Raw genomic sequence first — 17,636 nt, forward strand, 5'->3', positions numbered from 1 at the left:
TAGATAGATAGATAGATAGATAGATAGATAGATAGATAGATAGATGGATAGATGGATATTATTACAGACTCTAGGTCAGTGGTTCCCAACCTTTTCTGGCTCGTGACCCCATTTTGACATCACAAATTTCTGGCGACCCCGTCAATTAAGATGCGCCAACTCAGATATTTTTGTATGCTGATTTAAATTTGAGAAAGTGAAAGTACAGAATACAGTTGTTTAGGATTGTGTGTGGTGTTTTAATCATAAGTTTAAAAAGAATAATAATTAGTTTAAAAAATATTTTTATCAGTAATTGTTTTGGGACATTTCATGCGACCCCATTTGAATTCCAGGCGACCCCACATGGGGTCCCGACCCCAAGGTTGAAAAACACTGCTCTGGGTTCAGTTAAGAACAAATACAAAAAGACAGAGAAGGTAAAAAACAAGGGTTAGGGCGTTGACTCGAGCAGTCACAAACATGTTGGTGGCGCTAGTCCATCTGGGCCTTTTTAACAAAATTCTCACAGTCATTGATTGCCACTTGCAGTCTCTGAAGGCTCGCTTTTTTATAATTTGACCACAGATGTGCAGTGTACAGCGGTCTGCAATAAGCTTTAAACAGAGTCCGCTTTATGTCATCATCATAGATAGATAAACCACAGCTGCTAATCTGCTAATACACTCAGGTGACGGTAAATTACCTGAGAGACAAAAGCCTGGGATGGAGACACCCAGGGGAGAGACCAGGACCGTGTCTCTGAATGAGAATACGTCCCTGGGTACCTCCAGGCCCCGCCTCCTCCTCCTCTCTCTTTCTCTCTCCTCAGCATCTTAAAGCCAGTAAAAGAACAAAGCAGCACTTGACAGGGTGACAGAGTGATGACATCACCATGGCAGCAGCGCCCAGTGGCTGGCCAATAGAGCGCCAAATAGGAGCCAACAGAGTCCAGCTTAACCAAGCAAGGACAGTGGAGTCGGAGGGGGAGGGAGGGGGACACTGGACCATTGTAACACACTATAGTGCACAAAAACACAAGCACATAGTTACGTAAAAGAAGGAGGGAGACAATCAGCTGAAATTACACACTTTTAATCACACACACACACACTTGTCTCATCCTGGCTCCCTGCAGCTCTGAGCCTTATCATGTCAGGATAATTCATAAAGATTAAGAGATTAGACAGCGTTAGCTCCACCTTTTCACCCCCGCCTCCCCCTCCCTCACCCTCACACCCCGGCATCCACGGCCTCCAAACTTGAGTCCTCTCTCCGTTGCCAAGGAGACAGATGGGGTGATGCTCTCGCCCCAGCCGGTGCCAGGCATTGGCAGCGGAGTTCAGCGCAGCAGGCGTTGGCTCCTCCGCTCGGGGAGAACGAAAAGAGCGTGTGTGTGTGTGTGTGTGTGGTCAGGCTCTGTGCCTGGTTGCAGCAGGTGCTGCTGGTGTGTGGCGCTGGGTGGTGGAATGTACTGAAGCTAAATGGATGAGCGTTGTGGGAGGAGCGGAGCGGCTCCCGGTGACCTGCAGCGAGGACCGGGCCGTGTGAACGGGCACAGAGCTGAGAGTCCTGACAGAGCTGGGTCACGTCTGTCTGACAGGAAACTCTGGCTCTGGGTAATGAAGGCTGAAGCTGATCGCTTTAAAGGACAAGATGCTTTTCATCTCCATTTCAGATGAAACTTCTTTCAGATGTTTTATGTTTCATCACTATTCTACGATGGAGTATTAGGGCCACATTGACAGAAAAAAAAAACACAGACTTCGAGAATAAAGTCATGAATTTACGAGAATAAAGTTGTACATTTCATACGAGGAAAAAAGTCATAACATTATGAGAATAAAGTTGTAAATTGTGAGAATAAAGTCGTAAATTTACGAGAATGAGTCATACATTTCATACGAGATAAAAAGTTATAATATTATGAGAATAAAGTCGTAAATTATGAGTATAAAGTCATAAATTTACAAGAATAAAGTCGTAAATTTACAAGAATAAAGTCATACATTTTATACGAGGAAAAAAAGTCATAACAGTCGTAAATCTACAACTTCATTCTCGAAGTTTGTGATTTTTTTGTTTGTCAATGTGGCCCTAATACTCCGTTGTACTAGTATTCTTATGACTGATATAAGTTTTTAATTCAGTGTGTAGAGAGCATCTAATTTCTTTTTCACGCTTTTTATTTACAGTAACTCTGTTTCTGAACAAGAAACATTGTTATCGTTAGAAATAAAAAAAATGAGTTAATTTTATCCACAGGAGTTTTAAACCTCTGCACAAAAGCCAAACATGAATTTTTTTTTGCTTATGTTGGAAAATAATATGACCTTGGTTTGGTCATAGTGACATTTTGAATACATGTGTTGACATATCAAAGCGCCTGATGATGTAATGCAAAGACAAATAGAGTTGGAAGTGCTTTTTATCCAGCTTTATGTTTATTTAAGGAGACATTTGTGGATAAATTGGTTGTAAATTGAGTGTTTGTTTGCTACTTTTCCCTGCCAAGATGCAGCAGAGCTTTTTAGTTTTAATTCAGTGTGTAGAGACTAGAGCATTTAATTTCTCCTTTGATTGAATCTCTCGTCAGTCTAAATGATTGAGGCCCCGTCCAGACGAATTCGTTTTTTTCGAATCCGGATAAATACTTTATCGGATTGGCCTCGCGTCCACACGGATCCGGCGTTTTCAGGGGGTGAAAACGGTATTTTTTGAAAACGGGTCCCAGAGTGGGAAAATTTGAAAACGCCGCCCCAGCGTATCCGTCTGGACGGCCAATACGGACTTTTTCAGAAACGATGATGTCATGCCCCCCGCCGCTCTACCTGTAACCTGAGACACACACACACACACACACACACACACACACACACCGCTGCAGCAGCTGCTGCACACTGACAGTCTATGGACGTAACCTGGACGTAACGTAACGTAACAACAACAACGGCCGACTCCCGTCAGGTCGCTCAGACGCTGCGGCTGAATCGCGCATGTTTAATCATCACTGATCATCATATTTACTCTGACACGACTCCATGTCAACATTTAATCCATGTTTGAGTTTGAATACAGCGGGGGACTTCTTCTTCTATTGAATTACAGCGGGGACTTCCCGTCTTCTTCAGCTGTTTTAAGTGTTTATGTGTGGCAGGCAGCGCTGCAGCTCCACACACACGCCTGCAGTATGTAGGTACTACAGCGTTTTGGGTCGTTTTCACTGGATCAGTGTGGACGCAGATATTTTTGAAAACGATGCCGTGTTTACGGAGATTTTTTTCAAAACGATTAAGAAAAAGATCGGATTCGGTGAAGCCGCGAATTCGTGTGGATGGGGCCTGAGGCTATAAAGAGCCACACATAGTCGTCTATACAAGATTAAAACACAGATTGACTACAGAGAGATGAGAAAGGGACAAAAAGAAATCAAAAACGACAAAGACAAAGAGACATAAAAGGTCCTCACAGATACACAAACAGCTCCACAGAGACTCCTTTAGATGTTTCAGAATAATTGAATGAAATCAATGTGGTGATAATCAGGATGCTGAGACAAATGCACAGTGACACAGTGACTGTATCAAGGCTGGTTGTCTGTGCTTTGATGACTGATGACACAGACGGCTTTCTTTTCTTCTTCCAGATGTGATTCACCCTCTTTAAGATTCCAACCTGTGTGTGTCTACGTGTGTGTGTGTGTGTGTACAAGACAGGCTTGTTCTCTTTGTGCCCACAGAGAGAGCAGTCATGTGCTTTTACATGACTGCTCTCTGTGCATTGAGGGGTGATGATGATCGAATGCTCCACAGATAGATGCTTTGAGCAGCACACGTCTCTGTAGGTGTCAGTCAGGACAGTCAAACACACACAAACACACTCTTCTGTACCTTCACACTGCAGGTGAAGCTCTGACAGTGTGGCCACTAGGGCTGCAACTAACGATTATTTTCGTATCGATAAATCTGTTGATTATTTAAACAATTAATCAATTAGTTGTTTGGTCATTAAAATGTTACAAAATGTTGAAAAATGTTTAATCAGTGTTTCTCAAACCACCAGGTGACGTCCTCAAACGTCTTGTTTTGTCCACAAACCAAAGAGAGACTCAGTTTATTGTCATAAAGGAACAAAGAAACCAGAAATATTCACATTCAAGAAACTGGAATCAGAGAATTTTGACTTTTTTTCATAAAAAAAACTACTCAAACTGATTATTTGATTATCAAAATAGTTGACAATTAATTGAATAATCGATTATTGTTCGATTAATTGTTGCAGCTCTAGTGGCCACGCGGTCGGCTGGCTGTTTCCACGACTACTACTCTGTCGTCTGCTCAGTCTGTGTCTTGAAGACACACACACTCTCACACACACACTCTCACACACACAGGGTGACGTGAATCTGCAGGTCCTTGAAGTGAGGCAACAAAGCCTGTCGGTCATCCTCCCTGACTGTTGAGTCCACACACACACACACACTGATTCTCACACACACTTACACACCCAAAGCAGAGTGTGTGATGACCCGGTGCAGCGGGGCAACAGGCTCCACATGCATTATGCATCAGTGTCTGGGGACAGCATATGATTAGTTCCTCTGTGTTTCATGCATGTATCTGCATACATGTGTGTGTGTGAGTGTGTGTACTGTAATTGGGCATTTTTCCTCCAGTGTGTACCTAATGACAAGCTGCCTCATACTTCTCACTCTCATAGTCTTTGTATACAAGTGTGTGTGTGTGTGTGTGTGTGTGTGAGCAGCTTCCTCCTGGGGCCTATTGTTTGTAATTAGAGGTGCATTAAGTGATTTGTGGCTCTAATGATGCACTGTGTGTCACATGACACCCCACCCCTGACAGTCGGGGTGGGACACCCCTCCTGCGGGGCCTTAGCCGTGGTGCCTAGTGCCTATTAATGGAAATGACCTCATTATTTTGATGATCATCACCAAAAAAAGAGGAAGATGCATAGAAGGGAGGAAATGATTGCAGCCAAACGTTAGTGTAATTGCATCATCCTCGCTTTTCAGTCTCAAGCAGCGGAAAATCGCAATCAGCCGGGAAAATAGAGAATCGATGCATCTGTAATTAACAGGCTCGCTAATGACCTCGTTAGTATAGAGGGAATAAAGAGTCGCTGACTTCTGAATTTTTTTAACGTAAAGAGATTCTAAGCAACGAAAGGATAAAGAGCGTCACGGCGGGAAGTGGAAGAGGATAAATCAGATTCTATTGTTCTCCTCCTGCTCCTCCTGTAAAGGTCAGATTCTTGTCGGGCCCCTCTAGGAGTTTTGTGTGGTGTGTGTATCCATGCGTAGTAACCCCGGGTGTTGATCAGACCAGTTCACCGCACAGTCCCAAAGTCAGTTTTCTTTTTTAGTTTTATACAAGAGAAAAAGACGGAGGTGAAGACAAACCGGTTGGATTTTAAAATGTGCGGATGGTTAAACACCTCATAAAACGATGTAAACAGACGAACCAGTGAAATGGAAGAGGTTGTGGAGAAAAGCTCCCTCATGATGGGAATAAAAACATCAGATTAGATTAAATGTGTGGCAGTCATAGTGGGAATTAGGGTGGTGATCAGTGTATTGTAATAAATGAAAGTGGCTAGAACAGTCAATGTCCTGCATCAATACAGAGACCAAGAGAGTTGTTGTGAGCTTTGGGATCAACACTGACTTATCAACAGAATTGATTTCATTTGCTAAACAAGGGCAAAGGTCAAATCATTACTTCTGCTAAGAAGGTTATGGTTTCACTTTTCACCCATATACAGTATGTTTTGTTGTTGTTTTAACATAATTCACATTAGGAATGGGGCAATGAACCAAGGATGAACCTATTATACATTCTGCCCATTTGGCTTTTGGGGTAAAATCTGAATTTGATATATTTATTATCACTTTTTTAGGACATTTCAACAATTTCTTGATTTAAAAGATGAGTCATTTTAATGTTGTTTATGTATGTGATGGTACAGTTTGGTGCAGATCCAGCTGATAATGGTCTTGGTGGAGGTTTGTGCTCTATTGGGTACCAGTCTAGTTTTTTGTTATTGCTACCTATGTGGACATCTTGACAGTACAAGTATGTCAAAAAAACTAAAAACTTACAGTGGTAAAAAAGAAAGAAAGAAAAAAGATCATTATCGTCACTACATGCAAACCGTTGTGAAACCATCTGTCTTCCAGTCTCAGGTTTAGTTTCTCTGTTGTCGAGGATAAAGAGAGATGTTGGAGGTGGAGCAGTGGAGAGAATTAATTTGCATTTACAAGGATTGGATTTGACAAGAGACCACAAGGTTTGAAGGAAGAATTACTCAGCCTGGTTCACCCCCGGGACCAAGGCTGAACAAAAACACTGTAACCACACAAACACAGCACCGCGGAATGATAACCTCCACTATTCTGATGCGTCTCTGCAGCATTTACGATGTTTTTCAGTCATTGAACTGAGAGGCCATGTCGAGGTCTTCACTTTATTTTGGTGATGCTGCACCAAATGTTTGTTGTTGGTTACTACAAAACTGTTTCTATGGAGACAAGTCAGACTGACACTGAGTTAGAAGTTTATCTTTTCATCTGTGTGTTGGTTGGAAGTTGGAACTAAACTTGGTGGATGGAAGTCATGTTTGGATCGTGATGCAAAATAATCACATCAATTTGTCCAGTTTGGTTCAGATCCAGATAATAATATGGATCAAAGTTGATGTTTGTGCTCGGCCTCTTTACCCGGTGCCAGCTGCCCTTGTAGCTGTGTTCATGATGTCGGTGCATTTCTATTTTGACCACATCGCCATCTGTGTCATTAAAGCAGCCGCTGCATTCCAGACCCAGTGTTTTGTCCACACCCTGTAGTGTGACATTTAGATGTTGGGGAACATAGGAAATGTCTTGCTGCTCTGAGCTTCACATAACTTCATCCACAGTGTGTGAATGTGAATGGAGGCCAAGACAAACCAGATGTAGGAAATGACAGTCAGTGTTGGTTTATGTTGCTTCAGAGTGCTGAATTCCATAGATGTAGTTAGTGATGTTCTCAATATATCTCAATTCAAACACCAAAACCATGATGTTTCAATCTGTCTGTCACTGCATTATGACTTCCCCTCAGCTCCATTGGTTCCTACTAGAGCTGTAAATCTTTAAAGCAAACTTAAATCATATGTTTAGGCCTGCTACAATTATTACATAATCGGCTGATCCCAATTATTTGAGCTAATTGTAATTATTTTGCATAATCGTTAAAATGGTTTCCATTCATCTGTATTAAAGGGGACATATTATGGAAATATCACTTTTTGAAGGCTCTTTAACATATATTTGGGTGTTTGTCTTGCCCAAAATGACAGAATCGACAAAAATAATCTGTAATGTGCAGGCTTCCTAGGTTGAATTCCTTGTGGTTTTATGAGCCGCTCCCTCAGATGTCTTCCTGTGATTTAACTAGCTTTCGAATTTGCATAACCCCACCCCTACCTGGGACCAGTAGAAGGGGTTTGATGTTTGATCCTTGGGCTTTCTTTTTTTGACCACGGCATGTCACAGACATGTCTTTAAGACACCTGGGAACTATTTTAATTTGTGGAAAAAGGGCACCATATGTCTCCTTTAAAACAGCTGGATGAAACTAACAGAAATGTCAGATTTCCATTCATTATTTTGACTGGTTCTCTTTTAATGACATCATCACGTTGTGCCCCCTTCTTCTTTTATGGTTTATTAACATACGAATGGAGCACCTCACACTATCTGTTTCGTGGCGCTTCATTTCTAATATCAGACGACCCGACCGTATTTTGATGAACATCTATTGACATTAGCATCATGGATTTAGTTGCAGAGCCAATAAACGGGCTGTTCTTCTTCTTCATAAGGTGTATGTGTATTATTGGACTATGTTCATGCTTATTCTATAATAGTGGCATAAAATTATTAGAAAAAGTCGATTAAATCATTAATCGCAATTATTTCCCTTACAGAAAAACCACATGAACTTCACATGTTACCACATATCTTACCATGTAGCATGTGTAAAACATGTTACCACATGTGGAAAATGAGTTCACATGGGAATTCACATGTGATTCACATAAAATTCGGCCACAACCACATGTGCAAATAACATGATTCCCATGTGCAAAATCTTTCACATGTGACGTTCATGTGGTTCTTCTGTAAGGGTTGTATGGCAATTAATCCTCAACTAAAAATGTCATGATTGTGACAGACCTAGCTGTGTTTTTTTTTAAAAGGTTCAGTAAATTTCCAGCCGCTCACTGTAGGAAATCTTCATTGTAGCTTTTGTCAGGTTGTTTGTGTTGGACTGTGTGTGTGTGTGTGTGTGTTTGTGGCACAGTGACGCCTCTGATGTGTTTCCAGTAAATTTTTGGAAGCAGTGGTCCTCGACGGCTCAGAGGACACTCACTAGCGCTGGTTTGGATGTATGATGGGATTTAATATACTTTATAGCTAAAACTACATTTAATCCCTTTGCACACAGGAAACTGGATTATGAGGACGGAGCTGGAGGAGCAACATCAATGCCATTTAGATATTAGTAGAATTTAAGCAGCATCAATAATGAATCTATAATCTTGAGTATGGTACACTACACTTTCCTGCAGACTGATGACGAACTGCATCTTCTCTGGCGCCAGTTGATCTCGTTTCTGGTGATTGCAATCAGTCAAAACAGCTTCATAGGTATTATGTGCATGAATCCGTGGGCGTGAGAATGTTTGTCGCACAGTGTGTGTCTTTGCCATGTTATCTGGAGAAACGTAAAGGGCATTAGACCTGTGAGTGTGACCACATTTCCTGTATGTTCGTGTGTGTGTGTGTGTGTGTGTGTGTGTAGATGCAGAGCTGGGCACACAGACGGCGGCACGGTGATGTAATGAGCAGATATTGCCAGCAGCGCTGTGTGTGTGGTTTTCCTGTTAGACAGCAGTTGAGGAGTTTCCCTCCTTTTCTGACTTATCTGTCGTTTTTTTCAACTCGGCGACACCTCATTTCACAGAATGACGGGGCAGACTGTGTGTTGAAGTCAGTCAGCTCTGCCTTGCGATTGATTTTCTTCATCTCCCATTAGCCGATAGCTTGTGGTTCATTTTCCATAGCCTATCTATTATTTCTAGGTGGTTGAAAGGGTCGATGGTTCAATTCCCGGCTCCCCCAGTCAACCTGGCCCTCAGGATCTATAGAACAATGCTTATTAGTGCAGTGTCAGTGGGAGGAACCTGAACACCGGAGCACAGAGTCATTGATCTGGCTGAGGAGGGCGAGCTGACAGGAAGAGCAGAGCAGAGCAGAGCGAGGAGAGAGGAGGAAACTGCAGAGACAGCAGATATAGTAAATGTTCTGGAGTTATGTAACACTGGAGGTGTGTGTCTGTGCGTATCTAGCCGCGTGGACTCACACATCGTACACTATCAGTCACGTTTTTGCACCTTATTCCATTTTATAACCTGAGAACTTACATCACTGCATTCACAACGATACAGATATGGAACAGGAAGCGCTCAGCCTGGTTTTCCCTCAGGGAGGGTTAGGTAGAACTGATTAAAGCTTCTAATCTTCGGCCTGGTGACTCGGACCGCACCGGCGGAGATGCCCTCTGAGGGATTAGCCTACTATCTGTTTCTCTCACTCGGCCCATCAACACGGAGATTATCTCCTTTATATTGTGGCGTAATCTAGACATTTACAGTAGACAATATAAGCCTATTTACACCAAATGCAATTATCACTGGAAGGGTGAAAAGAGTTGTGAAATGATCCCAGTGATGTCATAATGATGTCATTGGGGTAATCCCAATTTGGAAATTGGGAATAGACAGCTGGGGTAACAAACCGGGAACTTTAAAGGACAATTCCAGGCAAATTCAACTCTGGGCTGTATGTTCCTAACATTTTAGGTCTAAAAGAAGGAATCTGAAGATTTTCAGTTTAGTTGCTCCTGTTTTGCGGTGGTTGTGTCTGTCCCCGCATCGCCACAGCAGCAATGAATGGGAGCGGATGCAAGTTCCACTGCTTAGGCTGTTTACATCCCTCAAAGCCGCAATTCTTTTCCACAGACAGCGTCAGATGGCGACTCAAACATGCACCCAGAAGTTTATTTACTTCAAGCAAGCCTTTGTAAAACTAGATCTAATTCAAAGTCTCCCAGAGTCTCACACGAGACCCAAGTTGCCGTGCGCGGTGTGTTCAGGTGCAGTGGGAGCTACCGTTTGTGTCATAAACACAGGAATATCAACTCTTCTTCAGATCTTCAGATTCCTTCTTTTAGACCATATAACATACTGTACACCCCCGAGTTGAATTCGCCTGGAATTGTCCTTTAAGTTTGAAAAGGACAAAGCTTTCACAAGATAGAGTGGGTTTAATGATACAATGCATTGTGGATAATGTGTTGGCCTCTTGTGTTTCAATTTTGACTTTTTCTATTTTTAAATCTGACTCTTGTTAATTCAACAGCTTTTATGGAAGTGCAGTGCTAAATCATTGAAGAGCCCCTTAAACCCATTTAACAACCAGACATCATGTAATACACTGTGTATCTGCCTGTTCAAGCTCCACACCTATTCAGACTGGAGACTCTTGTTCTTTATGGCTGCACCAATCCATCAAATACATTTGTTTATGATACCTCGTGCATCATTTTATCCATATTCATACACCTACGCACAAATAATCTTCCCTTTGATTGATACAGCTAGTTGCATGGCATCATAGATGTTTATTCATGTGCAGTGCATACCAGTGGTTGGCAGCTGGTGGCCTGCGAGCTAAAACTGAGTAGCAGCAATAATATCTGGTTAGCAGATTATAGTTATCATTATTTTCTGTAATCTGTAATCTCAGACAGTCCCACATTTATAGAGCATCTATCCCCACCTGATGAATGCTTATTATGGCCTATTTCTTTCTTTTTTTCAGAATCACTTCTTCTATAGTACTTTTGCCTATGTGTTGTTTTCTGGGCTTTTATTCAGAAAGACACTGACAAGAAGTTTCAAATGTTCACTTGTTTGCTTGACAGACCACTAAAGGAACCGTAAATCAATCAAAATGTGACTGTGGGCCACAGCAACTAACCAAACTCCAGCTGCATTTTTATCAATCAATTTCTTAAATTAGCCTTAGATTATGTTCTGACCTCCCATCTAATGGATTAGAAACAACTTGGCCCAAGGTCAAACCTGCTTGCCAGCTGACAGATGACTAAAAGAACCAATAGCAGTAAGCTGAGGTAGTACCACTAAAATCATAAAAAATCCCTACCAGCTGTGAACTGTCTCTGCTCTCTGGTTGGAAACCATCTGGAGCTGGACTGATCTCAGCACAGCATCAGTGACCCGCTGCTCGTGGATCTGTTTGTTGCTGTGTAAATGCTCCTGCTTGGTTTGACTCTGAAGAGCTGCTCACTAACTAAACCATAATAACTCATGAGCCCATCACCACAGCACCGACACTCACATGATCACTGAGGTCTGCATGTCTGAAACGGCACCTTGTACTCATCTGAAGTCTCCTCAGGCCAAACACAAGGCCTGATGATGACCCAACAACCGCCTTTGGCTTCCATTACTTTACTCACTGTTCACAATTAAAGGGATAGTTCAACATTTTGGCAAATTGGCCCATTGCCATAATCGCTATAGTCATAGCAGTAGGTTCATTAACTTCATTTGTCGGTGCAAGCTATTTTTAGAACGGTGGAGCAGAGCAGTAGGCTGCTCAGAGCTACGCTACGGAGGCTAAAGGAATTTCTTGGTTTCCCTCATCAAACTCATCAAATACAAAATCCCAAAACTCCAAAACACTTTTGTGGACAAGTTGTGACCTGCACATTCACCACGCTATGAGATAATAATGGAACGTTACGAAACGGAGCCGTTTTCGAGGTAAATACAGGTTAAACGCATCAGCAGTTTTGCATGAATTTACCTCTAAAACAACTCTGTCTGGTAACGTTCCGTTATTATCTCATAGCGTGGTGATTGTGCAGCTCACAACTTGTCCACGACAGCGTTTTTGAGTTGTTGGGTTGTGTATTTGATGAGTTTGATGAGGGAAACCAAGAAATCCCATTAGCCTCCATAGCGTAGCTCTGAGCAGCTCACGGCTCTGCTCCACCGTTCTAAAAATAGCTTGCACCAACAATTAAAGGTAACGAAGCTACTGCTATGACTATAGCGATTATGGCAATGGGCAAATTTGCCACAAATTCATAATAGGGGTTTAAAGTGCCGTTTCAGAACCCCATGTGTGCTATGTCTTAAATGCCATGTCTTGCTCTGTTGTTACATTGATACTGTATGTGTCATGTTCATGCTCAACTCATTCTCATACATTATTAATGTGCTTTTGTGTGCATTTGTTTTGACATTGCCCTTTTTTTTGTTTGTTTGTGTGTTTTGTGCTCCATGTTTGTCTGCATGTGGCTCGTCCATAGCTTTGTACCAATGGCTAGAAGCAGACCGCCAAGGCAGGGATCCAGATGCTGCAGCCGAAGGTAAAGAGCGCTACACCTGACCTCACTCTGTCTGCATGCATGTCTGCTTTTACTCAGTCAGCTGCTGTCGTCTCCACATTCACCCTCAAAACACTAATCTAACATGACGGCAGCCTTGGTGCAGGTTAACCAGTTCACTGTGGGGGGTGGGGGTGAATGGGATGTTCACGGTATCACGGCAGATTGTTTCTCACAGTTTTCACACCTGAATGTTGAACCTTTTTTCTCATATACTGAGCACTAGGTAGGGATGTCACGATTATACATTTTCTTGGTGCGATTATTGTCAGATAAAAAAATTGCGGTGTTACGATAATCACGATTATTATGCATTTATCAATTTCACAACACTAATGTGTAAAATCAAATATAGTCCAAATATAATTACATTACTCATTGTTTACACAAAATATTTAATGTATCTATTAATATATGACCAATTATTAATCCCCAAGGGGAAGTGTTTGAAATAAATTGTCATCTACCAAATGTTTACGTTTATTTTAATCGATTTTTGTTTTGTTTTGTTTTTTTTTTTAAATAGAAATGACAGGCTAACATTTAATTTCCTACCAATTCAATGATACATTAGTTAAATGGACACTTTATTTTGGTGCACATCTGACAATATGGTTCCGACATACTGTAATCTTTTTTGGGAAGTGGCGGTATTTAGGAATCTTTACGATTAATTAATTGTGGCGTTAATTGTGAAAACAAGTCATTGTGACATCCCTACTGAGCACCAGCCCCAGTTTCTCAGGCCAGGGTCACAGTTCACACTGTTTGGTAACATGCGACTCGGCGTCTCACCTGTCTGGTTCACTGAAATGCTGCATGCAAACTAGTTGAAAAATGAAAAATCAATCTTGTATTCAGAAACTGAGTCGTAAAAAACGGCTGTCAGGAATTCTGTAACTTTGTGATGTCACAACAAAGCAGCCATGCCCCAAGCCCCGCCCACCTGGACCCAAAACCCAACTTTGCATAGTATGGTATTTAACAAAATAAAGCTGTATTTATATGTGAGCACACTGAACAGCAGACTAACAGCCAAGAGTTGTATTCTGGCCTGTAACTTGCGGCAAATGATGAATTGATCATTTTAAATATCGCCATTCTGCACAGCTCATATCAGCCATATTCACCTTTATCCTTCATCCCTCTTCAATAACCTTATGACCTCACTCTAATCATAAGAAGGTTGGCGTATTGACTGTATTGACCAGCACTCCCATTAACTTACAGTGTCTGAAATCAATGCAGGTTTTGCGAGGTGCTCACTGAAAGGAAATGAAATGGTGTGAGCATTAGTGGTGAGATTTTAAGGCCCACAGAGAGTCATTAGAGCTGCAGGTCTGACCCCGGCATCAGGTCACCATCAGCACTTCATCAGGGAGAAAGTTGGAGCCTCTGAGTCAGCAAGTTTTCAACCTGCTGATGAGCCCTTGAGCAAAACTGTGAACCCCCCCCCAGCCTATGGGTGGACCTTTAATATTAGCCTGTAGTTGTGGTTGATTTGGCTCAGTGATGCTTTGAGCACTTGATGCACATTTGCAGCATTAAAGGTTTTGACCTTGTAATGACTCAGTTAGCTCGATCATTTGCTAACAAGGCTAACGGCTAAAGTAGCACATCTGTGATGCTAAATGCTGATGTCATTGTGCTAACATTAGTTTAGCATTTAAGTATGCTAATATTCACCAACAAAGTGCAACTGAGGCTAATGGGGACTTTTGATGATCATGTTAAAGTTGTTATAATTTATCATGAAGCGAAAACAATGTGTGCACTACATGATATTCAACACACAAAATCAAACCACAGCTTGTGGATAAGGTGCTGCCTTTTTTGTTTCTCTTTCTTCTGTAATCTCCACAGCTCCATGTTATTCTGCCATGATTATATACATAACATGAATATATTTTCTGTCTGAAGCTTCCCTGGTTCTTGCAGCAGAAACATTTAACAACACATATCTCATCATCATTTCCCATCGGTCACTGATTCCTTTGTCTTTTGGCCCCTCCAGGTGAGAACTTTGAGCAGAGTCCCCTGAAGAGGACGTTCAAGTCCAAAGTCTTGGCGCGCTACCCTGAGAATGTGGAGTGGAACCCCTTCGACCAGGATGCTGTCAACATGGTAGGTGGCTGCTGTAGGGAATTGGTTAATTAGCGTTGATATCAAACACTCTGAGTTCTCAGTTACAGTAAATTGATCGACATCAAAGGAGCACACAGGATAACAACTTGTCTGTTTGAGCACTTGTCTTGTCCACTTGAACAGGACAGGCAGGATTAAGGCCGACCTCCCCATGGCCTAAATATAATATCCCTACTACAGCCTCTGTATCAACCAGCCAACAAGGCTGTTGTGTCTGTGTCAAGGCCCTGAATTCAGACATAGGACTTTATATCCAGATATAGGCTACTCAGTGAGGGGGAAGTGATGAAGCCCCCCATGTATGAACTCAACAATCACTCAGAACAGATAGAAAGTTGAGCTGTTGCCTTGCCACCAATTTCACATAATCTACCTCATGTTGTCCACAAATCCATTTGAATTATTTAACCTTTTTTTAGGTTAAATACAGACTTTTTTATTTAATAGATTTTCTTGAAGCTTTAATTATTAGAGATTGTATAAATCTGAACAAACTGATACAGTATGCAGAGCATAAAATGTAGAAAACAGTTTGACAAAGAGAGAGATAATAAACACAGATATTTTTAGAAAACAGAGCAAGTTTTTAATCCAGAAACTCAAACCCTGCGGTGGATTATACAGTAGGTCAAAGCCCGACTCTGAACTGCAGTGTCACTGGTTTGCATTCGACTTAGATACTTTGCTGTATTTTTGTTCCAAACATCCATGAACAGTCCCATTTCTAAAAGCGATTTTGATTGATCTATATAGTTCAAAACGCAGCAAACATGAAGGATCAGTCCTGATCCATAGAAGGACGATGGTGAGAAGAGATAAAACCACTGCAAAATGAATATCAAACACAGCGACCAGAGGAAGCGTTAACAAGATATCCACCTCTAATGACGCCTCCTTTTTGCTTAGTTGACTAATTTTTAACCTGCCCTCAAATACATATCAGGTTTCAGTCCTCTTATCTCACAAAGACCTTGAGAGCTTTCGAAAAGCCCTTGAATTAAATTTTGAAAGGTGTGATTGTTTAATTAGGCTCTGCTGAAGTTGCCAAACTGTCACTAAAGAGACTCTGACAGGAACAATGGGAGGCAACTCTGCATGTGGATGTACAGTGTGTGTGTGTTTTGAAGGTCGCTGCTTATTTTTCCACCTGCCCTGGTGTCAGCGCTGCTAAATAATTCAGCTGCGGTTCTCGTCTTACGTCAGAATGGAAACAGGCCTTTTATGCAGCGGCTGAAACCCGACACAACACGGTTGAGCCGTGTCGCTGTCGACGGCGACGACAACTACGAGACGTTTGTGTGGAAACTGCGTCGTTTCTCTCCTCCCTGTCCTCCTCCGTCACCTGCTCATCTCACCATCCTCTCCTCCTGTCTGCAGCGCTCTCACCTGCTCACACACCTCAACAGCGTGCTGGTGTGAAACTATTACATTCCAGATTCCTCAGGAACAACACAGTTACCTGAATGCAACACAGAATGAGCTATACCAAATTCAGCAAATTCAATTATGAATTCTGTTTACTTTGTATGTTACACCTTTAGGAACATATCTACACTGAAAAATGTAAATTTGTTGATTTTACTTAAAAAAATAAATCAAAATTCACAAGTTGTATAGCTTCTCAAATTCAAAATTACCAAGGAAAGTAGATCATTATTTCTAAGTTGTTTAAACTGAAAAGAACTGTGTTTAGACAACTCATGTCAGCCAGTTAAATGTAACTCAAATTCAAATTCAAAGACTGTATTATCATTGTGCAGTATACAACGAATCTACTTGTGTTGCCTCTAAAAACAATACTCACATTCATTCACACACGCGTTAAATATATAAAAAACATAATTAAAGGAGAATTCTGTAATTTTTGACCCCTAAGTCGTTGTCCTGATGGTTGCCCAGTGTTGGGGGGAGCAAAAAACGCGACTAAAATTGATGCAGGCAAACCGGAGTTACACCATGGCTAGACGGCGCTAGGGATAGCGACAACGCTAACCTATGGGGGCAATTTTTGAATTTTTCCAGTCATGTACCATAGATATTTGATTGTTTTTTGAGTGTTTGTTCTGGCCATGGTGTAACTCTGGTTTGCCTGCATCAATTTTAGTCATGCTTTTTGCTCCCCCCAACATTGGGTGACCATCAAGACAATGATTTAGGGGTCAAAAATGACTGTAATTCTCCTTTAAGAATGATTTAGAGTATCCAATATAGCACCAAGTCCAACCGAGTTTCTCCAGAGGATGGGCCTACTTGTTCTTCTCCTTCTTTTTTAACCCCTAACCCTTTCTTTGAGGTTGGTTGATCCTCACTCATACTTTTCAGTAAAAGTTACTTTAGCCTGATGAGTTTAATTACTTTCCTCACCAGAAAGTTGAAACGTGTAAAGGATCAACAAAATTAACCAGATATCAGTCAAGATCACTCTTTATTTTAAGTAAAGATCAAAATTACATTTTACAGTGTAGCATCCCAATAAGAACACACACACTATTCTGTAAACAATGAACCTTTTTCAGCTCATCTGCTCCTGTTGTCCTCATTTCTGTTTTTTTTTTCACACCATCAACAGTGTTAACAGTAAAACGACTGACTCATCTCATCTCCCGCTGTCACTGAGGTCAGATGAGAATTTGTTCACACGCGAACGTATCGCGCTTTGTGTGTCACATTAACGTTGCTCAACCATCCTGAACGCGCCCCGGCTCGCTCTCCAACCGGCCTGTTGATTCCTACTTCTTTTTTACGTGCCGCTTGCCAAACTGCCTTTACTTTGATTTCATCGACTTCCTCAATTCGGCGTGGCTGAGGTGAAACACGAACCCACCGCCATCACCACCACCCTGGCCCCCAGCACCCTCAAAAATAAAAGATGTGGTTGTGGCGGTGACTCAGATCATCTCTCCTCCACACCCAGCCTGCCTCTGACATGTCACTTCTGATCAGTGAAAAACATGACTCATGCATAATCCA

General features: G+C 41.7%; 1 protein-coding gene across 1 annotated transcript in view; it reads left to right on the forward strand.

Annotated features, from left to right (window-relative positions):
• The window catches only part of dennd5b (DENN/MADD domain containing 5B), an 85,315-nt gene that overhangs the window by 19,983 nt on the left and 47,696 nt on the right, over positions 1–17,636 (forward strand). Inside the window, exons 2-3 of the mRNA XM_083999782.1 lie at positions 12,444–12,503; positions 14,536–14,645. Coding sequence (XP_083855908.1) covers positions 12,444–12,503; positions 14,536–14,645 — 170 coding nt within the window. The remainder of the gene's footprint in view (positions 1–12,443; positions 12,504–14,535; positions 14,646–17,636) is intronic.

The sequence above is a fragment of the Trachurus trachurus genome (genome assembly GCF_905171665.1).
Source record: "Trachurus trachurus genome assembly, chromosome: 23".
Lineage (NCBI taxonomy): Eukaryota > Metazoa > Chordata > Actinopteri > Carangiformes > Carangidae > Trachurus > Trachurus trachurus.